This window comes from Polypterus senegalus, chromosome 3, assembly GCF_016835505.1.
Source record: "Polypterus senegalus isolate Bchr_013 chromosome 3, ASM1683550v1, whole genome shotgun sequence".
NCBI classification, from domain to species: Eukaryota; Metazoa; Chordata; class Cladistia; order Polypteriformes; family Polypteridae; genus Polypterus; species Polypterus senegalus.
In genome coordinates, this window is record NC_053156.1 from 110,028,532 (window position 1) to 110,053,238 (window position 24,707).

At 36.1% G+C, this 24,707-nt stretch overlaps 1 protein-coding gene across 7 annotated transcripts in view; it reads left to right on the top strand.

The window, feature by feature from the left end:
• LOC120525468 (nesprin-1-like) overlaps positions 1-24,707 on the top strand; it is a 305,232-nt gene that overhangs the window by 203,953 nt on the left and 76,572 nt on the right. For all 7 annotated transcript variants that reach the window (XM_039747791.1, XM_039747789.1, XM_039747790.1 and 4 more), the window contains 15 exons: positions 749-905; positions 1,285-1,416; positions 2,465-2,620; positions 2,790-2,999; positions 5,229-5,330; positions 6,145-6,264; positions 7,053-7,253; positions 8,937-9,110; positions 11,065-11,196; positions 11,801-11,997; positions 13,933-14,065; positions 19,255-19,437; positions 22,378-22,527; positions 23,954-24,130; positions 24,237-24,392. In XM_039747791.1, coding sequence (XP_039603725.1) covers positions 749-905; positions 1,285-1,416; positions 2,465-2,620; positions 2,790-2,999; positions 5,229-5,330; positions 6,145-6,264; positions 7,053-7,253; positions 8,937-9,110; positions 11,065-11,196; positions 11,801-11,997; positions 13,933-14,065; positions 19,255-19,437; positions 22,378-22,527; positions 23,954-24,130; positions 24,237-24,392 — 2,380 coding nt within the window. The remainder of the gene's footprint in view (positions 1-748; positions 906-1,284; positions 1,417-2,464; positions 2,621-2,789; positions 3,000-5,228; positions 5,331-6,144; positions 6,265-7,052; positions 7,254-8,936; positions 9,111-11,064; positions 11,197-11,800; positions 11,998-13,932; positions 14,066-19,254; positions 19,438-22,377; positions 22,528-23,953; positions 24,131-24,236; positions 24,393-24,707) is intronic.

The window sequence follows — 24,707 nt, forward strand, 5'->3', positions numbered from 1 at the left end:
GCATTCATTGGCTGAGTATAATAGAAGGCTTGAGCAGAGTAAGAATGGGGATGAATGCAGTGGTTTTTCTCACCATCAATCACACTAAGTTTTTAGAAATTTAAAAGACTTAACACAAGGTGTTGCCACCATGTTTATTTCTGAACAAGATCTCTCAAAGACATAACAAGTATATAAGGGAGGGAGGGAGGTGTCGTCCAAATAGAGAGAGTGAGAGAGAATACTGATGAAAAGGCTAAAGTGAAAGAAATGAAGGTAGACCCCTACTCAGAAATCTAAATGTGTGTAATTTCTATAGCATGTTTTATAAAAATGATGTGAGGCTTTGTGCACTGAATACTGTATTAAGCAGTACATATTGACACAAGAGGAGCATGCTAGCACAGCACTTAGTATTCTTCTTCGTGGATCTAGTGCTGTGTGTTCAAATCCTTTGCTAGATACTATATTTGTGAATTTTGTTCTCTCTGTTTCTGCATTGTGTTTTTCCTTTTGCTTCTACAAAGATATATGCAAGGAAGGTTGAATGGTGATTGCAAATTATCACCATTGTGAGTGAAAATGTTTGTTTGTATATGTAATTAGATGTGATGAATGATATAGACTGGTATATGCCTAGGCTGTTTGCATACAGTGCTGACTTGATAGGCTTCAGCCCCCATAACCAAGCCTGGGGTTAAGCATGCTTGTTTTCTGTTAATTGTGCATAAATAGATGCTGTTGGGTAAGAATGTTGTATCATTTACAGTGACAAACCTAAGTCCTTATCAGAAGAATTTGATTTGGAGGAGGAAAAGCCTTCTGCACAGGAACAGATGAGAATGAGGTGGGAGAGTCTAAATAGAGAACTTGATACCAAGCAGAAATTTTTGGAAAACACTTTGGAACAAGACCAGAACCAACCGGTATGAAATTCGTGACTCTTATAGTACATTTTCTGCCAGCATTTTAAAAACTGTTAAGAAGTTTGAGCAGCTGAAGACCAAATTTATTAAAGATGCAAACCACTAAATGAACATTTACTATTGTATGTGGGTATTTAATATCATTACTATAAATTGTTGGGTTCCCATAGCTTATCTTTATTTTGTAATACTGTGGAATGAACATGATAATGGAAAAAAAAATATTTGTTGCATTAAATGTTAACAACTAATACAAAAAAGCTATGTTATTACTACCATGACTGGTGCATATCCATTTAAATTTAAAATTATGTATATTTTCTTCTCAGGTTCTAAGTTACAGTTTCAGGCATTCATTAATTTTCATTTATATGTACAGGTTTATAGTCGACCTAGTTTGGTGTCTTCTTCCACACCAATGTTCAAAGGAGATGCTCCAGCACAAGACAAATCATCTGTAAAATCTTTATTCAGTCGTTTTACCCAGGCCTGTGATGATGTCCAATTCCAGGTATTTATTCTTTAACATAACATTCTCAAAACTTGTTCAATGTAATTCAAAATTATCCTAGTAGAACTCAACACAAGGCAGGAAACACCCCATTATAGGTAACCAGTCTATTGCAGAGCCTGTTTCTTTATATAACTAGGGGGCTTCGCCAACCCCCCTTCCAAACACCAAGTGCTATGCGTTGTTATGAAGAGGGGGGCTGAACGCATCCCAAGGAGACGCAGCCGCTCCTCCGAAACCCCATTATACGGTGTTACATTGGGAAACAAATTTCTTTTTTTTTTTTTTTTACCTCCGCTTTGCTCAGTCAGCTGTTGGCTTACTGCTTCTGCCGTGCTGCGTGATCTGCACTTCACTCTCGCCTACCCCTTCTCCCCCCTACCCCACCAGCGCCACACGGTATTGTGAAAAGGGGGGCTGAACGCACCCCAAGGAGACGCTTTCGCTCCTCCGAAACCCCTCTTGAACGGTGGTACAATGGGAATCAAATAACAGTTGTTTTTTTACCTCCTCTTTGCTCGATCAGCTGTTGGCTTTCCACAGCTCCTTGGTGGCGTGATCTGCATTTCGTGTGACGCTTTGAACATTTTAAAGTCAATGCCTTGTCTGTCTTCTCCCCCAGACATCCTCATATCACTATTAGATCTCCTTTTGCTGTTCTGTTATTTCAGTGATTAATATTTTCCATTTGTTTGCGCTAACGCGATCTTTACTGTACAGCTATGCTGTCTTTTGAAGAGGGGGGCTGAACGCACCCCAAGGAGACAAAGTCGCTCCTCCGAAACCTCTCTTTGACGGTAATACAATGGGAATCAAATAACAGTTGTTTTTTTTACCTCCTCTTTGCTCGATCAGCTACTGGATTGCTGCTAAACCCTGTGCAGCGTGATCTGCATGCCCGTTTTGCAGAAAGTGAAAGTGTCTCTGTCTCTCTCTCTCTCTCAAAGATCTCTCTTCAAAAGATCATGTCTCGTCGCCATTTCATCCAAAGTTTCTTTTTTATAATAGAGAGATGTCATTAATATGCTGTTTTTATATTTTTTGTAAGATGGGAGGTGCTGATAAACAAAGTCTTCACTTGGAGCAAAAGCTTTACAAAGCTGTATCTGCTACATCCAATTGGTTGGATGGTGTTGAAAACAGTCTTTTCACCGGACCAGTTCTCCTTGCTGAAGATACAGAGACACAACTTTGTAATCAAGAGGTACAATATAAACTTATTTAGTAATTTCTTGCATATGTTACCTCCATATCCCTAATTTTAGCAACATGAATATACTGTAAACTGTTCTTCATTTCTTGGTCTGTATAGTGAAGTTCTGGTTAGGAAATATAATTTTCAGGCTATTTTATTAGTGTTTTGTGTATCTCAGGGATTAGGCAAAGATATCAAGGAAGTAACAGAAGATGTAGACAAGAATAAAGAGCTCTTCCTTCAGGAGCTGGCACGGTGTGGAGAAAACCAGGATGTGATTGAAGAAACTTTGGGCCATCTTCAAGTACGTCTTGGTGCCCTAGACTCAGCTGTGAGTCAGAAATGTAATGATATGAAAATACGCCTCCAGCAGCTAACAGAGTTTCAAGTAAGTCATTAATTTCTTATTTACCACTAGATTTGTCTACATATAACATCATGATAGTTATGTAAGCCAACTCCATTAATAAAATGAAACAACCTATTTTCTCCCTCATAAATTTACATTTACGGTATGTGTACATATATATATTTTTTTTCATTAAAAATAACTAACAAAGTTTGAGTTATAACCCAAAAACAAGTAAATTATTAGGAACACCTGTACACCTGTTTATCCATGCAATTATCTAATCAGTCAATAATGTGGCAGCAGCATAATGCATAAATCATGCAAGTACAGATCAGGAGCTTCAGTTAATATTCATATTAAATATGAGAATGGGGGAAAATATTAGAGCTACTAACTGTGTACAATTAACACTTCAAAAAAGTCTACAATTACATTTTTTTAACGCAACTCCTAAATATGTTCATTTTATCCAGGTAATCTGACTGTGATTCACATGTTGTTAATGAAGCAGCAGCAAATGAATCCAGGTTAAGTAATAATAGCAGTATCAGGTCACCGGTGCTTGATAATTTCCTGCGTTCTTCTCAGTAATGATATTTATTCGTACAGGCCAGTAGGTTGCTACCCATCTCTTATAATACTGTATCATCCCGCACTGAAACATAAAATACACTAGAAGTACCACCCCCAAAAGAAAATATGAGTCATTAGGCTCTGAAGACGAGCCACTGATGCCTCGCTCCTTCTTCTCAATATCAGATGTTGAGCAATAAAGACATGAGTAACAAATGGACATTGACTTGAGTCAGAAATGTAATGATATGAAAATACACCTCCAGCAATAATAGACTTGGTGTATTACTGTGGTGGAAGCTACAGGAGGACAAATACCCACAACTGGCTAAGTTAACTAGAAAATATTTAGCATCCCCATCTACAATTGTCCCATGTATTATGGGGATAACATGTTAAAATTTATATGTATTATGTAGTCACGCTCTTTTTTATGTATCTTAATACAATACTTATTTTATTAAAACAAAAATACTAGCATTACTTAGAAAAACAAAAGATATGCCTTACTATGCAAACGTACTGTATTTCCACGACTTATTACTATTACTACTTATTTCACAGAAATATTACCTTATTTCCTAAGGACATTGCCTTTTGGGGCTGTAAAGTTGTGCATGAAAGTGTGATGGTTATCTGGTAACATCTTGCATCTGCTGAGGGTCAAATTCAGTTGGCCCAGTTTAGGGTCACAGAGAGCCAGTGATAATTGCAACAGTGCTGGGTATAAAGCAAGGGTTCCCAACCAGGGGTAAATTTCCCCAGGGTAAATTTCACCTACTTAAGGGATAAATTTGCTTAAAAAAGCTGAAGTCAGAAAGATCTTAATTAGTTCTCAAAAACATCATGAGACTTGCTCTTTCAACAACTGTGCCAAACATCCAAAACAGGTGAAAGGTAAGAAAAAGAACATGGTGGATAGTACATTGGTCCTTTGCAGGGCACAATCATACATCCAATCAGAAAAGAGTATGTGCTGTATGCAATTCAGAAACAGAAACCAGTTCTTAAAATGTTAGTTTAATTTTCATCCAGCTATTTGTTATAAATATGTCGAAACACTGTGATCTGGTTGAGCAGCAGTAAAGTTTATACTGTAAATCTTTGGAAGCTCAGGTTGGGTATGTAAAAATGAGATGGATGTCATTTACTTCACAACACACAAAGGACTACACAAATTTTCTCAATTGAGAAGTAGTGCACCCCTACATTTAAATTTAAAATATGCTTTTTTGAGTTTATGTTCTACTGCAATGGTAGATTTGACATCCTAAGAAAAAACAAAGGCTAAGAATAAATAGCTCTAAATGCTGCATAATAAAATTAATAGCATTAAGTCCAGTTTATACTGTCATTGTTATCTGGAATGGATTAGTGAAGCTCTGCAGCGACTGTGAACACACCAGGATTTCAACTCAGGATTCTTTAACTGTGAATCAGTAGTAGTAATCACTATGACCTCAACATGATGTTCCAAAATGTTTCTGAAGCTTTGAGACAAGCTCATTGAGGCAGCTGCACTGCCTGCTGCACCTCCACATTACCCTTTTTTGATGTGTAATATATGCAGTGTTATAAATCTGAGTTTGCAGTATTTATAGTCCTTTTACACTTTATAAGTATTGCTTTATCATAAAGTGAATTTTAAATTGAGTTTCAATATTTAAATATTGTCATGTTTTTCCCATGCAGACAGAGATGAAACTGTTATTCTCTGCATTGGCTGATAGTAAATATCAGATCCTTCAGAAACTAGCAGCTGCAATGGAGAGACCAGCTACAAATCTGATGGAGGTAATATTATAGAAAGGAAAGAAGAAAGTAATGTTCTTAATTAAACCTAACCGATTTAGATATAGTTTGAAGATCTGTGAAATCGTTGCTATTATCTTCTTCAGTTAAACATCTTGATATCGTACTATAGTTGTGTAAAGCATAAAGTCCCTATCAGGTGCTGATTCTAAATGTATACTTTATAATGGCCTTTAAAGATCCATAATATTGTTTGAAATTATTTTGTGCAAAAAAGTTAAATAAAAGTATAAAAATGATAAAAAAAATGAAGGCTTTAGTATGAATCATTGTTGTTCCTTTCAGTGGTGAATTCAATTTACAATTTTCTTACTTCAGTTTCATATGTACTAAATGTCTCATGTTTCAGTAATGTCGTATTTTTGCTTTCCTCCATGGTGTAAAATATATATTTCTTTATAGTAGGTTTTAATACTGGCTTTTATAATAATATAATGGCTTTTGTATTTTATATTTTCCCTTTTGCTTTCTAAAAAAGTGTGATATATTTATTCAGTATCTGTGATCAATTGCCTTCAATTTCTGCATTTTTCTGATATGCTGCCCATTTGACTTTTTATATTTCTATCAGTACATTTTATACTGCAATTTACTGGGTATTTTCTCTACTTATTGAAACATTTAATGCATGCTTAAGTACTTTATAAACACACTCACAAGGAAAGCAGCTTCTAAGGTGACTAATCCTGTTACCTAACAATGACTTTGGGTCAAATTTATCTGGTTTTATGTTTGAAATCAGCAGGAGAATCCTGAATGATATGTACTGTATAATAATGTAACTTATATCTTACAGGCAATCTCACAAGCTGAAGAGAGCATGAAGGAGTTTGAGCAAAGAATTATTGAGCTTAAAGTACAAGGAGAGAAGCTACAATTGGACCAGCCTTCCGTTCAGGAACTTTTAAAACTTCAGGTTCGTTTTTGTGAACCTAACTTTTTTAAAACTGATGATTGCTACTGACCATTGCTGCAGCTAAGTTAGTTAAGAATATTGAATTGATAAGCCTTTCATCTTCAGGGTACAGTAGCATTCTCCTGCAATATGAACATGGTTCATATTAGCAATCTCTGTTACTTGCTGTTGTCCACTGTCATATTTTTCATTATCACTAAAACCAAAGCTAGGCACTAATGGTTGTATAGTGCTGCTGTTAACAGTGCTGTCCTCTAAAAGTCTGCACCCTCTTTCTGAAAATCTTTTTGAGGGTTGTCATTTGGGCTGCAGACACTTAAATGTCTAGCCCATCCCAGGTTGTGAAGTGCTCACATACAGCTGCTTTCCAGCCCTGCCAGTGAAGAGCTGTTTGCCAACTGCTACAGTAATTTTAGAGGCCCTCTAATGTGTAATTTATAACACCATGAAATGATTTAAGAATTAATTGTAATCCACCCTCCCCAATATTTTTCACCTTTGTAACAGTTTGAGAGACTTTGAAGATATGTATGTTATTTTAACTGACAGGCCTAAACTGCCTTAGTAAGTGTCTGAAGGTTTGTCTCCTGTCTTCCACTCAGTGCTATAAGGAAGTATTTAGAAAGTGGATACAATGCACAGTTCTCTGAGGTTCATTTTCATAAAAAATAGTTAATCATTTATACTTTTCTCAGAAACAATATTTCTTAGGAATTGGCTGATATAGGCTGAAATTAACTTAATTTTATTATTTCCACTGGTCACATATGGTACATTTTTATTTACAGGATACTTATGAAGAGCTTGTCATGACTGTTGGCTCTCGCAGAAGTGGACTAAACCAAAGCCTGGCTCTGAAAGACCAGTATGCACAGGCCTTGCAAGACCTCTCTGACCTGGTGGATACGGCTCAAGAAAAAATTGCTTCCAGTCAAAAAATTATAGCCAACTCCAAAGTGGATATTGTGAATCTCCTTGAAAAGCATAAGGTTTGATATTTTTTTTTTTAAGTTAACTACTTTATAAATTTAAATATAGTTTGAAAATTAGCTGGTTTGAGTTACAAAATATTCATGGCTTTTTAAGTTCTTGCATTCTCATTGCCTTGCATTTGAGAGTATCTCATTGTATTCTTTTTTGTTGTTTGTGCTCTACCAGAATATTTTTTAAAACATTTGGCCACAATATTCCAAAATCTTCCACCAAAATCATAATATTCATAAGCTATTGCATAAAAGAAGGGAAGATTACCAACTTTCTGCCCTCATTCTAGATATTAGACATAGATAAACAAAAGACCTGTGTGTCCATGTGTGTATGGAGCAGTCTGCTCTGCTCACGCTCAACCAGAACCACTAGATGGCGCATGCATACACTTTTAAATTTTTTCAGTGCTTGCATGCACCTCAGTTCTCACTATGAAATCAACGTGTGTGTGTGTGTGTGTGGAGCTGTCCTCTCTGGTCACACTCATCAAAAGCCATGGAAGTTGGTGTAAATTCTACAGAAGATGTAGCAGCTTATACAAGTGTGACTTGATCTTGGTGAGATCGCGCATGCATGCAGTTTTAAATTTTTTCGGCACTTGCATGCTCTTCACTTTTCATTCAACCCAAACAGACAAAGTCAGCTTTGTGGTGCATGCATGCTGTACATTCACACAACAAGCTACTATATGTTTGCCTGTCCTGCTCAATTTGAGAATAAAGCTGCCCTTGACTACATGTCCGTCTTGGACAAGATACAACCTGTCCCGGTCCACTTAGCTGACACCTCTGCAAGTTCACCAATATATTAAAACTGCTAAGGAGTTTTTGGGGTTTTTTTTGTCCCAAAGACCACACACAGCTCTTACGTTAAAATTGTAGTTTTGTAAAATAAAAGCTGTAAATAATTAGAAAGTATTAGCTAGTGCAATATACTGTATATTGCCTTGGCTTTTATTTTCTATCAGTACAATTGAGTGGTTTTTGCACTTATTCACAGATGTGGCAAAATTCATTGCTCAGTGTAACAGAAATATACCATTATGTTTAGACAAATTAAACATCAAATCATCTCCAGAATATTTTTAGAATCGAGAATGAGTATGAACACTCAGAATTGCTTTAAAAAGTTGACGTCCATATTTCAGCAGGGATCTTTTTTATCTAAGAGGGAGTCTGCAGTCTGTTCAAACTATAGTGGCATTGTCAATTATTTTAAATTACTACTCATTCAGTAATTTTAACTGATTCTACCAGTCATTGTCTATGATGTTTTCAACACTCTTGGTTAAATGTTCTACTGAATTAGCAAGCAGGCACAGGAAAATCTTGACTGTTACGTGTATTTGACATTTCTGATGCAGATGCCACACAAACAGTGAGTGGGCTGAAAATTTAGTTTGGCTTTCTGGAGCTGTAAGACAGCAGCACCAATTATGGTGCCTTGATCCCACCCATTTTAACTGTCTTATTTGTAATTGTTTTAAAATAATAGTAATATTTACTAGTAATCCTTTGTCTCCCATAAGTGTTCCAATTTGTTTTGCTTTTTTCTCTGTGTGTATGATGTTCTTTAAATATTGCTGTCATCATGTCTAGTTATCCACTCAGTTTTATAATGACTAATGCCAGCTACCTGTTTTGTTTTGTTTTGTTTTTAAATTAAACTTTCCTTTTATCCATCAGGATTTTTTTCAGGGTTTGGAATCTCACATGATCTTGACAGAAACGTTCCACAGAAAAATCAGTGGTTTTCTTCTACCAAGGGAATCTCAGTCTTATGAGGAAACAATGAATCATGCCTCTGTAGTTTTAAAACAAGCCCATAAGAGAGGCATAGAGCTGGAATACATTCTTGAGGTAAGTGCTTTGTAGGGGAAATTATATTGTAAGCAGAGGTTCGTTATTTATTTACCAGTGTAAATCTGTTAATCCTCAAAACAAATTCAGCTCAATTCAGTTTATTTTTGTATAATGCTCTTAACTGAGAGCAGGCTCAGAGTGCTGTAACACATTCACAGATAAATACAATTATAAGTTTACAAAATTATGGTTATATCATGAATACATTTAAAAGCATATACCTCTTTAAACACTCAGGAAGAAAGTATAGTGCCAAACTGATTAACATATATGGAACATAACAGTATCATCCATTAATATTACCATTGAATTATAGCCAATTGATGTTGAAGGAGAGAAAATAAAACCACCACTGAGCAGCATCCCTTGAGAAAATAAACCCCCAGGGGTCAGTGAACAGTTACAATAGGCAGAGTCATAGTTTGTCAGATTTAGTCAGAGTTCTGGAGACCTCAGCTAACTGGCCGCACACCAATCCTGGGCATTTTACAGTAAAGTCTGTACTGGGCAGACTGATCTGAAATGTTGATTCCTAGGCTTCCACTATCACAGATGTCTTTCCATGGTAGGAAAACTGCTTGGCAGTATTACAGTGGCATGTATTTAACAAATTAATATGATGTCTAGTTTACTTTGTTATAAACACGTATTGAACAAGTTATATTTGAACACCCAAAGCTATACGTTATAATGATATTTTATAAAATAAACTTTGCTTGAAGTTTTATTATTTGATTTTTGTTGGCCCTCTGGTCCTGGATAAGCATGTTTGAAATGGATGGATGGGTTACTTGTGCTGCATGATGTAAAATTATTTCTGCATTATAATTGTGCACTTATGTCACTATACACATTTGAAATAGTGGGGCATAGAGGATAGAATCAGCTTCATTTTCTAAGGTCATTTTATTTAGGTAAATGCTGTGAATTCTTTGAGTTCAATGTCATTACACTTAAACATATGTACTGTATAGTAGTAACCTTTTCATACAAACGTAAACAAACAATAAAACCAAAATCTGTTTCAGTTTTTAAATATAAACAACATTATGCAAATGTTAAATCTGTTAAATCTTGTTAACAGAAGAGTTGAAATATGGTTATTAGACAACAGGAGAAAGAACAGAAATTCTAATTAACAGCATTACTGGAGGAAATAAACCTGCTGGGAGGATGCAGGCTTTCCTTGTGGCACTGGGTGTAAGGCAGGAAACAGTCCAATGACACAATCCTACAGGGCTAATAATACAGCATCACCATTTAACCAAACCCACTCAAACATGAGTATAATGTGCTAGCCTGAAAGCAGACAAATTTCGAGTTTAGATCTAGGATGATGGATCCATGAAGCAGCATCTCTGACCTGTTCACACTCTTTATGTGCATTTAAATTCAGATTTATTAATGATATTAGTGACTGCAAAAATGTTACCCCACAGTGGTTTTTACAGCATCACATTTTAAACAAAATGTGTTAGCTTTGGTCATTAAGAATTTTCCCCCACAGATGTGGCATTTTGATTTCAGTGAGTATACTGTATAAGTGTTATTAGCTAGTGTTACTGCCACAATGTTTGTATGCTTACGTCTCAGCTTCTAAATTGTATTTCACATTTTGTTTACCTTTTCATAGCCTACCTGAGCTCTTTAGTATTTTATGTAGCAGAATTAGTTAGAAATTCATTCACATCAAATTAAATCTAAAGACTGCCAATTTATAGTTTGTCTAATTTTACTTGTTAAAATCATCATCAGCAGCAACATCATTGTCATTCAATTGAGACCAGAATATCATTCAATTATGGTATTTGTTTGGCTTTAGATGGCTTATTTGTTCATTTTTCAGGCCATATATTTTGGAACATTTGGGGGTTTGAGGTTCCACTTAATTACATGATAAAAAATAATAACAAGGTTGAAAATGAATGTTCTAATAACAATCTTTTTACAGACCTGGATCCACCTTGAAGATGATTACCAGTCTTTGTTCAGACAACTGGAGCTTGTAGAAAGTAATGTCCCCAGTGTTGGTCTAGTGGAAGAGACAGAAGAAAGACTTTTGGAAAGGATAACAATTTATCAGGTACTGTGCACCTTTAGACTAGGCTTTACTGTTCCTCTTGATTTGATTTTTTAACAGATAAATGGTTAGCTGAAGATATGGTTTATCTCCTCATGTTTATAATAGGACAAGCTGGCTCCATAAGTAGTAAATTTTAGAAATGATTTAGCTGTATAGGATGACACATTCTGATGACAATAAAAAGAAATTGTAGTCTTAACGAATTGTAAAAAATTAAGATTTATACTAAATACTGTAGAATATTATGAAACTAATCAATGCTCTAGTAAGACCCCATCTGGAATATTATGTACATGTCTTGTCAATGAGGCACAATTAAGACATGTCATAGTACAAGTGCTAAAGCCTTCCTAATAAACAGATTCCTGATGTGCCTCAAGGGTCTTTTACTTCATGATCATAAAAACCCTTATCCAAATCTTCACAGCTCTATAAAACATTAGTCTGAATCCTGCTATACCCATTGGCACATTTGCAAGATTTAGATGTGTCACTTTCAGTTACTGTAGTTACCTGGTTAGTGGAGGATTTTGTTTCCGTCCATTACTTGACGGTACGCACATAATGTTATAGAGTAGTAGCTCATTTTATTTTTTATTTCTAGCATTTGAAGAGCAGTTTGACTGAGCATCAACATCAGCTCTATCAGGTTTTGGATGACGGGAAGAGGCTAATGATGTCTGTCTGTTGTTCGGATTTGGATATTATTTTGACTCAGCTGGGGGAACGCTGGCTTAATAATACATCCAAAGTAAACAAGGAGCTCAACAGACTGGACACAATATTGAAACATTGGCAAAGGTAAGTAGTTTCCTTAGCTGGAGCCGTGCATTTATAAACCTTGTATGTATATGTTTATAGGGTCATTATTGTCATGTGTACAGAGTACACTGAAAGTCTCACTTATTTTAACCATGCAGTATGTTGCTAGTCTCTGGTGCCATGATCAGTAAGTACTGGAATGTTATCAAGCACAAAAACCATACTGTAAATGAGCAAAGAATTTCATATGAGGAGCTTCTTTCAAGTGAAATATTTAAACAAAAAATATCTTTACAGTAAAATAGTTTTACTATAGGACATTAGTAAAACATCACCTTAAATTATCATAACATATACATTTTGGATCCTTTACACTTTCATTGTTGAACTTTATTATTGTTTCTGGTCACTGAGTAGTGATTCATGTTACAGAATTTGGCCCTGATAATAATAATTTATTAGATGTTTATCAAGTTTATTAGATCTTTCTTATTTGATGGAAGATAAGTTTGTATACAGCTATTCACTACTGAAGAGCTTATCCCAGGCTGATGATAGTAATTGGTAATTTCTTACCAATGAATTAAAGAATGTTAATGAAAATATGAGTGCTTAAGATTATTGTCTGTCAAGTGTGGCAAAGGCGCTATATAGGCATCGACCCGACACAGACTGACAAAGGAGGCATGTGTAAAATAAAAAGAACTTTTATTTTTCTTCAGCCATGGGGCACATCTTCCCCATGTCCCACAGGCCCAACACAGTCCCAAAACAACACACAAAGTAAATCACCCCAAACCACACTGTTCTTCCTCCACTAATTCTCCCAGGCAGCCTCAGCCTCAGCCTCAGCCTCAGCCCCAGCCCCAGCCTCAGCCTCAGCCTCAGCCCCAGCCCCAGCCTCAGCCTCAGCCTCAGCCTCAGCCTCAGCCTCAGCCTCAGCCTCAGCCCCAGCCTCAGGCTCAGCCTCAGCCCCAGCCCCAGCCCCAGCCTCAGCCTCAGCCTCAGCCTCAGCCTCAGCCTCCCGACTCTGGCACCCTGAATGGTGGCTGCATGCTCCTTTTGTAGCCCTCCTGGAAGTGCTGCAGGTGGTAATTAGCCTAATTAGGTTGCACTTTCGGGTGTGGCTGCATTCTAGCCCACACAGGCTCGTTAAGCCATGCATCTCCTCTGGGTGGTGGCCACGGAGCCCAATAGGTCTGAGTCCTGAAGTCCCATGGCTGATGCCCCGATGTAACCCAGGAGGCCTGCCACCACGTGTTCCAGGGGACATACTGTGCACCCCATGGCTGCTCCCCTGGTCCCAGTGTCAAAGGGGCATCCCGGCCGGGTCCGCCAGACAAGTAATGTATGTATTGCAAGGTATAAAGCATAAAGTTAATATGATAAAATTGTCTGAAGTCAAAGCTGTATACACAAGGGTCTTTTTTTCATTTTATTTCTGTTTTTGTAGATAATAACAGTAGAATGTTAAAATTATACTTTATTATTCTTGGGGTATGTATTATCCTTGTACTGTCAATTATTTCCCTCCTGTTATCCCTCGACATGTAACAAATTAGAATGAAATTATGTGAAGAAAGTGTGAGATTTAAAATTATACTGGGATGTGAAGAAGAACAAGATGAGGGAGCAGTGCTAACAACTGAGCAAGTGAAGTGACACAAAGGAAAGAAGGACTCTATTAATGCTACATTACGCTTACTTCCTGTGATCTTCATTTATGTTTATTTAATGTGAAAGAAAAATCCCAAGATTTATGTGCCCAGAAAATTGATGATCAAAATATCCATGAGGATTGTAGTCCTATTCTGGAATTTCTTTGGTACTATTAAAGAAATAGATGTTAATCTGCTGCAAGAAAAATCAAATCAGTATTGTCATATTATCATATTAATAACATTTTGAGCCTCTATAGTGTGTTATTGTTAACATGCATTCTCTAAACTGGGCTTCATGTATTTTTTTCTCCAGGTACCAACGAGAGTCTACAGAACTTGGACAATGGCTGCAAAATGCACTTGATCAGCTAGAGTATTGGAACACACAGTCAGTAACTGTACCACAGGAGCTAGAAACTGTGCGAGACCATCTCAGTACATTCCTGGTGAGAAAACTGTTAGAGAGGACATTGAATTGTTGGCTGCTGATCAACCCTCTCCACATAGCTCTGTCCTACACCTCCTCCTATGTCAGACACTTTTCCTTCAAATCTTCTTTTACCTTATCTTTCCACATGTGTTTCAACCTCCCTTTCTTTCTCTTTCCTTGAACTTCTATTTACAAAACTACTTGCCCACATATTAATTTTCTCTGCTCATCATGTCATACCATTTCAACCTGCTTTTCTGTACTTTCTTAGATATCTCTCCTACTTTTGGTGTACACCTGATTGTCTCATTTCTTATTCTGTCCTTCTGTGTAACTCCACACAACCATCTCAGCATTCTTATTTCTGCCACATCCAACATCTCCTGCCTCCCTTCTTTGTTGGTGTTACCACCATCTTAAAAACTTTAACTTTAGGGCCCATTCACACTTAAGTGTTGTAAATTTCCATCATGTGACATTTTTTCAAGTTCTGTTTTGTAAGTGTTTTTAAAGCATTTTACAAACATTTTCAAAGAGCCGTTTGGAAGGGAAAATATGCTTGACATCATTTTCTTTTATCCTTTAATGTATTTTGAGATGTTCTAGTGCTTTTAATCCTGACAATCACAGTACTGAACAAGATATGTCATTAGCATCATGACTGGAGATATTGGGTTCACCCTGTTCTGTAAAGTTCAATATTTCATGCAGCTGTCGATAAGCACTTAAGTACAGTGATTCAGTTGTGCTCATACGTTTACATGTCCTGGCAGAATTTGTAAGATGTGTACCATACTTTAAAGAAAAGTTGACTGATCAGGCAAAAGGCATTCAATTTACTTTTCTTGGAATCCAACTTAATAAGGCATCACAGAACAGCACAACCATTAAACAAAACATAGTAAGGAAAATAATGAGATGGTCCCTGTTCAAACATTTGCATACATTTAGTTTTTATTACTGCTTATTACCCTCTTTAGCATCAATGTCTTTTGTTATAGCTGTGGATGTGGCTCTTTATATTCTCAGGTGGTAGAGCTGCCCATTCTTCTTGGCCAAAAGTCTATAGGTCCTGTAAATATATAGTTCTTGTGTTGTCTTGCATGAATTGCATGTTTGAGATCTCCCCAAAGAGGCGCAATGAAATTGAAGTCAGAAGACTGTGATGGTCACTCCAGCACTTACAATTTTTCTGTTGTAGTCACCAAAAGGTCAACTTGGCCTTGTGTTTTGGATCATTATCATGTTGGAAGATCCCATACATAGTTTCTGGACTGATGAATGCAAATTGTTCTCCAATATGTTCTGGTAACATGCTGTAATCATCTTGCCATCAGTTTTCACTAAGTGACCTGGGCCGCTGTAGTTCACACGCCCATAGAACATCAGAGATCCACATCCATGCCTCACAGTAGCGATGGTGTGCTTTTCATCATGGGCCTTCTTGTATCCCCCCCAAACACATTGTTTATGGTTGTGACCATAAAGTTCAATTTTGGTCTCAGCACTCCAAAGGACTTTGTTCCAGAAATTTGAGGCTTGACTAGATGCTGTTTGGCACATTGTAAGTGGGCTGTTTTGTGGCCCAATAAAGGCTTTTTTTCTTGAAACTCAACTATGGAGCCCATTTTTGTTCCAAGTACCTCCTTACTGTGTATTTTTAGATAGCAGCCCTATTTGTTTGCAGAGAAGCATGTATCCTAGGTGGAGTAGCTTGGGGGTTTTCCTTGCCAGCTTGACAAATGATCCTGACAGTTGGGGCTGAAATCTCGGTTTTTCTACCTGACCGTGATCTGGTAACTACAAGCCCTTAATATTCCACTTTTTTTTAGCAGAGTCTGAACACTACTGACGAGCATTTTCAGATCTTTGGATATCTTTTCATATCCTTTCACTGATTTATAAAAATCAACAACCTTTTTTGCGGGTCCTTTAGCAGTTCTTTTGCTTTCCCCGTGCCATGGTATCCAGCAAAGTCAGTGCAGCTCTGCATGAATTTAAATTGACTATTTATGCAGACACTGATTACAGTCAAAGAGGTTACAGGTATCTCCATAAATTACCCTTAACACTAGAATTACCAGAGCCTACGAAAAAACTCGTAATTCCGTCCCACCTTAAACTGCTTCTTAAATTTCTTCACACCTCTCCGCCAGCGTCCTTTGTCTTCTAAATGTGCTGATAAAGAGAAGCTAGGAGCAGCCGGCTATTCCATCCCCCCACCAATTTAGAACGTGCACAAACTTCTCCCAGCTCATGCCTTGATTGAGTATCTGGGAGTGAAGTGGAGTTTTAGAGTGGAAATAATAGATCGTTATTTGGAACACACGCATTTCATGTCTGTTCCGTTTCTGCAGTAATCTGTGTCAACACATTGTTAAAACAGAAACGTTTTTTATATTCTAGTAGTAGATGACAAAATGTAGGCATAAACTATATAATGTATGAAGCCTGAAGTCCAAATAGCAAAGAAACATTTTCACAAGAATAACACAATTGCGCTTTTATTCAAAAGTATAACTGCAGAAAAAAAAGCCGCCTTAACATGCGACATTGACAGCAGTTTATTGTAACTGCCTCTGTGGTTCATTAGAATCACTTCTCGCTTGGGAATCAAAAGGTCACGAGTTCGATCCTGCGCCACTCCGTTTTGAGAAGTAAACTGCTCTTAGTCGTATTATTTTAGAATAAAAGTATACATTTGATTTCAGTCTGTAACAGCCGGTGCAATTTATGATCCTTGTAAAGGTTAGCTTTTTTTTTTAATTCACTTTTTATTCTCTCAGTCGCGTTCAGAATCAATCCATACAACCCCATCTGACACGGCTGTTTTCACTAAAGACGCGCTATAGCTCTGCAGTGTACCACGATGCATACTAACGCCCCCACCCCCACCCCGACCCACCAACCGGGTTCTGACACACAAACGCTGGCGAAGCTGCCTTCTTCGTATCTCACCATCACTTGCTTTTCTTTTTATTCAGTTTTATTGAGTGTTCTTGCCAGTCCCCGCATGTTGCTTTATGCTGTTTCTTTTGTACTCCAGGACATGCAGAGGAAAGAATGGTAAAGAGCAGTAACTTCGGCGCTATATGCAATCATCAGACACTACCCATCTGCCCGTGTCGTTCAAACACAGGAACATATATTGGTGTAAAAGTATAACAAAAGTGCACTTTTATTTAAGTGCACTTTTTCCATCGCCTTTTCCTGTAAGAAGCAATGTACACACTTCTCTCTATGCTGTGGTTTCAATTGGTAAATATTCATACCTGAAGATGGATGATATTTACTACACAACGCATGAAGTAATAAGTAATTTTCTTAATTGAGAAAAAGTACTGGCATATTTTTAGTATTCATGTTAAAGCAGGTAGTCATCTGCAGTTAAGCACACTCTAGAAATGCTCGGGTAGAACATGCAAACCTCATACCTGTGAGGCAGAAAAAACAACTTTGTGCTACAAGTCCATCTATATGTTAAAACATCAATAATAAACTTACTAAACTTTGATTTGATTAAAACTAAATGTATTGTCGTCATTTGATTGCAAGCTATGTGAGTACTTAACCTCTTCGTCAATAGCTATCATTACTCATTAGACGACCAAAGCATGCATGTGCTCGATGACTCAGACATCATTTTTTTTAGTTTCAATGAGTTGTCTTCCTGTAAAAATATTGCAAAAATGTTCTTAATTTGTTTTTTTTTACCAGTGTTTTACAAATATTACCATGCATCTCAATAGAACAAGTGCTTAGCTGAAGACTCCCATACTGCTACATGCGCAATTATTCTAAACCAATTGCTGCTAAAATGTTTTGTTGTGAATAGTGTAATTGGAAATAACTTTACAAACGGTGTAGGAGCATTTTGGACTAGCACTTAAACACTATCAGAACTTAGGTGTGAATGAGTCCATACCCTTCATTTCTCCTGCTACTTTTTTCAATTGTTTCACCCACACTGCATTCTGTGGGAAACTTTTGGAAGCAGTTTTCCATCTTGCTCTTTTCCCTGAAGGCTAATGTCTGAATCTTGTAATAATTCAACCTCAAATGTCTTCTTCCTGTCTATATTCAGTTCTCTATCTTATAAAGCCTTTCCATTCTTACAACTTCCTCTCTCTTCCCATTCTTTCTGGTGCTACACAACACAGTGTCATCCTTAAAATGCGTATACAACTGGGATTGGTCTTTTATCCCATGTGTCAACAGATCCATAAGCAAATCAAAGAGGTCTTCTTAAAGAAGCTCTCTTGTGCAGACCTACTCTAACTGAGATCTTGTCTGTTACCCCAACACTGATTCTAACCCAGGTCCTCACTCCCTGGTTGACATTCAGGACAATGACAATCTTCACATACTTCTTTGGTACTTCTTTCTCACTCAGGTACTTCCAGACTTCTTGATGTGGTAGTCTACCATAAGTCTTCTAGCAATCAATGAACACCATATGCAAGCTTTTTTGTTTTTCTCAATGCTTCTGTGTAAGATATCCTAATGCAAAGAATGCAAAGACCTTGCATATAAGCAAAATGCTTCTCTTCTATAACGATCTCTTCCCAAAGCAATCTCTATATAACTCTTTCCCAGATTTTCATTGTTTGTGACATCAGCTTTATCCCTCTATATTGTTACAATTTAATTTGCAATATAATGCTTCAAGTAGGATAACTTTAGGGTGTCAGTATTAAAACGTGTTTTAAGTTTTATTTCAGCTTAAGAATAAAGTAATTTGAAGAAATTATAGTAAATATTCATGGGACTATTATTTATCAAAATTCTCCAGACTGAATAGTAACTTGAATTACTGTCATTTAATCCCCACCAATACCAGAAATGATACTTCCAAATATCTGTGTATGTGTTGTTACAACAAATGCATTACATTGATACTACAAGACATATAGTAAGTCAAGTAGTATTTGAAACCTGAATCTCTAATAGCCTTCAGTGTGAGTCCATATGGATACAGACTAACATGAGATTCTCCTTATTGCCTGCCAATTATGTGCTCATTGTAGGTTTAGAAGGATATTATTTTATTATGCTTACGAAAATGCCTAAATATTTTGCAGGATTAATCTTCCGTTGCTTTTACTTGAATGGTTAGCTTAAAACTTTTATGATTTCATCACAAATAATACATTTACCATGTTGTGATCTTTTTTTACTTTATCCAATTCAATAATCCCATTTCAGGAGTTCTCAAAAATAGTGGATGCCAAATCTTCTTTGAAGTCTTCAGTATTGAGTACTGGTAATCAGTTGCTGCGTTTGAAAAAGGTGGACACAGCAGGACTGCGGGCTGAACTTTCTCAGATTGAAACTCGCTGGGCTGAACTTCTTACAAGCATTCCTGCAGTGCAAGAGAAACTACACCAGGTATTTTTCAGTATATCCATCTGTCCATTCCTCTGTGTAGATAACAGTTTTATAATACTGTATATTGAAAATAGCAGGACAGAAAAATGTAAGTAGTCTTAGAGATAAGTCAAACTCACAGTGACACATATTAGTTGATAAAAAATAACAAAGTACACTTTATATTACATAAAGTCATGTAAATCCAAATTTAACTGGCACATCTCTTAATTACCAGTTATATCCAGCTACATTCATATGGGCTTTATACATTATGTAAGCCCTCAAATTTGGTTTGAATACATATTTAAATGATCCCAGTGGTGACTTGAAGTGAGGCAGACATGTTTTTACAGCTTCAGTCAATGTCCATCATCCATTCATTTTCTGAGGTGTTTTATCTAGAGTGTATACCAGCAAAATTGAACACAAAGCTGAAGCAACCTGTGAAATTCAGTCACCATAAGCCACATTCGTGAACACATCCACACAATCACAGTGGACTAGTTTTCATTTACCTGCAAACTTAAGATTTAATGTGCTAATATTTAGTGAGTAAACTAGAACGTGGCGCAAGACAAGGATGCCCTTTGTCACCGCTGCTGTTTGCAATTGCCATTGAACCACTGGCAATACATTGTCGAAATCCTGATCAAATAAAGGGGATTAGCAGAGAAGGACTGGAACAGAAAATCTCATTATATGCAGATGACATGGTACTGTATATATCGAACCCAGAAAATTCTGTGCCTGCAGTCTTAGCAACACTCACAGAATTTCAAAAGCTCTCTGGTCTCAGAATTAATCTGAATAAAAGTGTACTCTTTCTGGTGAATTCTCAAGCATATAATATTAGATTAGACACCCTACCTTTTATCATTGCAGAACAGTTTAAATACCTAGGGGTAAACATCACAAGTAAACATAAAGCTCTATATCAACAAAATTTATGTCTGCATGGAAAAAATTAAACAAGACTTGCATAGATGGTCAACCCTTCATCTCACACTAGCTGGAAGAATTAACACTGTTAAGATGATTATTCTTCCTAAGCTCCTTTTTTTATTTCAAAACATACCAATATACATTAATAAATCGTTCTTTAAGCAATTAGATTCAACAATAACCTCATTTATTTGGAATTCTAAACATCCACGCATCAAAAGAGCGACCCTACAAAGACAAAAGGCAGAAGGCGGCATGGCTCTACCTAACTTCCAGTTTTATTACTGGGTGGCAAATATACAGTCGATAAGAACCTGGACACAAATAGAAGAACATACACAGGCATGGACCGCAATAGAAGTAAAATCCTGCAGTACTTCTTTGTATTCCTGCTATGTGCTCCAATAAACACACGTTATCGGCAATACACTAATAACCCAATTGTGCTCCACTCACTTAGAATCTGGAACCAATGTAGAAAGCATTTTAAGACGGAGAAGCTTCTTTCTGTGGCACCCCTGCAAGAGAACCACCTCTTTCAACCCTCACAAACATATGCAGTTTTTAATATCTGGAAAAAATTTGGAATTAACTTGCTTAGAGATCTTTATATAGACAACGTCTTTGCATCCTATGAACAATTACATTCCAAATTTAACATTCCAGCTACAAATTTCTTTCACTATCTTCAAATCAGGAACTTTGTTAAACAGAACCTTCCAGATTTTCCTCATCTTGCACCCTCATCCACGCTGGAAAAATATTGCTCAATTTTGAGGAATTAGACTCCATCTCTACAATATATAAAATCATTTTACAATCCCTTCCTTTCAAAGATCCAAGAGGACACTGGGAAAATGACCTCTCAATTAATATATCAGAAAAGGAGTGGAAAGTAGCAATGCAGAGAATTCACTCGAGCTCCATATGTGCAAAGCATACAATTATACAACTCAAAATTATATATCGAGCACATCTGTCTCAACTAAAATTCTCCAAAATGTTTCCAGGGCATGATCCAACCTGCGAATGTTGCAACCAAGCCCCAGCCTCACTGGGTCACATGTTCTGGGCCTGCTCCAAATTAACATTATTCTGGACAAAAATTTTTAATTACCTCTCAGACAGCCTTGGACTCACAATCCCTCCTAACCCATTAACAGCTGTGTTTGGGGTTCTTCCAGGGGGGCTTAAAGTGGAGAAGGACAAACAAATTGTGATTGCATTCACTACACTGTTGGCACACAGACTTATTCTGATAAACTGGAAGAACCCAAACTCTCCTCTTTTAAGTCAGTGGGAAACTGATGTGTTATACTATTTAAAATTGGAAAAAATCAAATACTCAGTTAGAGGATCTGTACAGACTTTTTCAAAACATGGCAGGATCTAATCAGTAATATTTTAAAATAAGTTTATAAAGCACAGAGAATTTATTAATTTAGGTATTTTACAAGCCTTAAATTTTACACCGTTTGGCTTGCTCTCTCTCTCAGGGTGGGGATCGATCTGTTCTTAACATAATTCTTTGTTTTGTAAAAACTTGATTGCTATGTATTGATTGTAATAAAATTAATAAATAAAAATAAAAAAAATAAATAAATAAAAAAAATAATAATATGTTGTGAGTATACTGGTGCAAGAATGGCTGCCATAATATCATCCAGGTGGATGCTACACATTATTGGTTGTTGAACTGGTTCTCCACTATCTATGTAAAGCGCTTTGAGTAGGTTAGAATAGCATTATATAAATGTAATTAATTCATTAATAATTAGCATTGACATCTATGGGATGTGGTAGGAAAACAGAGAAAACTCATGCAGATATTGGGAAAGAAAAAAATTTGACACACACTATAACCAGGCAATAACACCCATGTCTGTGAAGTTGTTAATCAGCTGCCATTATTACTATATACCATGTCATCCATACCTGTGCGTATCTAATGCAATAATTAAAGGTGAACTAAATCACTGGGCATTAAAATACACCTTTCTTTATTTTGTTTAACAGCTCCAGATGGAGAAACTTCCTTCTCGTCATGCCATTACTGAGTTGATGAGCTGGATTTCTCTCATGGAGCATGTCATAAAAGAAGATGAAGAAAAAATCAAAGGTGTAGTTGGATCTGAAGCTATAAAAGGATACCTTCAGAAATACAAGGTGCATAAACTGGTTTTGAATATGCAGCATATTTTGAATGGAAAGGAAAAAGTCTTACAATAGATCTTTTCTCCTGTAATTTTTCATCAATTGCAACATGTATTTTTGACTTATGGTGGATTTTAATTACAGTACTTACAGAATGATTATGAAATGCTTTAGAGAATAACATTACATTACATTAATATTAACAGATGTATTTTTATTCCATGTAAATATTTTCAGTGCTGTATACTGTCATTTATTTTTGCTTTAGCAGAGAAGAAACAAATGATTTTGGTAAAAAAAACATCAAATATTTCATCAACAGTAGTGATATTTTTGTTTTGTTGCTTATGAAAGTCATCTTGTCCAAGTTGATTGCATAAGCTAATGAGAATATTAAAATACAGTGCATTGAAATAGGCCAGGGAAAGAGGCAGTTTATGGAGGACACCCATAAAAATCAGTTAGAAAAAGAGGATTTGTAAAAATACGAATAAAAGTACACAATCAAGATAATGATAGATAGACAGATGAGTAACAAATATGTTCCTTTTTAGCGTCTACATTAAAAACAAATCTGTGAGACAATGGTGAGTATAGAAAATTGAGTCATAGTTAAAAAGAAATTGATAGAAAATGGTTTTGCAGTTGATGGTAGATTAATTGGCAAATCAAATTTGTTGATAATAAGATCATAGTAGCCAGCAGCAAAATAGCTTGTTCAATGTTTTGAACAAGGTAGCCATGGCAAACAATGATCATAGTGTCAGAAATAGTAAAACATTAGTTATAAGTGACCAGGTAATCTTGATAAAGCAAGTTTATTTTTGGCCTGGTTTTGGAAAATACAAATTGCCCTGAAGAAATCAAAGAAGTTAAAGTCTTACAGTATATAACTAAAAAGGAAAAACTAAAAAAAGAACAACGATTAAGACTGTGAAGTATAGAACAAAGCTGTATGGTGTGGAGATATCTTTCCTAAAAAAAAAAAGTATGAGAATACTAGATGCATGTAAGATGGTGTTAATTAAAATGTTATCTTGATAGAACACTAAACTAATACAGTGTTGTAGATGGCTGGGGAAGACAAGTACATTTATAAACAACATAAAATGAGAAAGAAAAACTGGATTAGACAAGTCATTTGGGGAGAGCAGCTAAAGGATAAGATTTGTATTTTTAAAGTCAAAGTTATTTCTTCACAATCATGGAGTATTTTACTTTGCCACATGAAATTGTGAGGAGGATTTACTCTGAACACTTGGCCTATATTCATACTGCATCATTCAGCCCACTGATGTTGGCCTCTCAAAAATCCAAACAGTTTAAACTTACTTAAAGAAAAAAATCCTATATGGTATTATTGAATAATCAATTAAATGTAATAAGATCATCTTGTATATTTTCAACTGATATTACTCTTGCTTTTTGCGTTTTTTAGGGTTTCAAGATTGATATTAACTGCAAACAGCTTACAGTGGATTTTGTTAATCAGTCTGTCCTTCAAATCAGTGGTCAAGATGTGGAAAGTAAGCGCAGTGACAAAACTGATTTTGCAGAGCGGCTTGGAGCGATGAATAGGCAATGGCAGATATTACAAGGTCTAATAACAGAAAAGGTAATAAGTTAAAAGAAGAAATGAAGTTAATTCAGAAAAAAAATGTACAATGGTAGAGTTTGTAAGGTATCATCACTTTTTTGTATTTGTTTTTTGTGTTGTTCAGATCCAAATGTTGGAAAATCTGCTTGATTCCTGGCTAGAATATGAGAGCAACGTTCAGAGTTTACAGACTTGGTTTGGTGTGCAAGAAGACAGAGTTAAGAAGCATTACAGGATCGAAGACCTGGCATCTGTTCAGAATACATTGAAGGACTGCCAGGTGAGTTTATTTTTATCTTGAAGTGTTAGAAATATGTCAGGAGAAACCTACACTTTAATCACCTTTACTGTACTTAGTGTGAAAATGCTTATTGGATTACTTGTTTAAAATTAAGTGAGGCCATATTCATTATTTTCAAAATAAGTTAAAATAAAAGCTCTTTGCTGTAACATTTAAGTAAACATTTTTCATTGACATTTTTTTACTTATAACATTCTCAAATTCTAAAATCCAGAAATTAGTTATTATTTCTGATGTGATTAAAAGTATTAAATTTCTATTAAAAGATAACACCTATTTGTTTATTAAGATCCT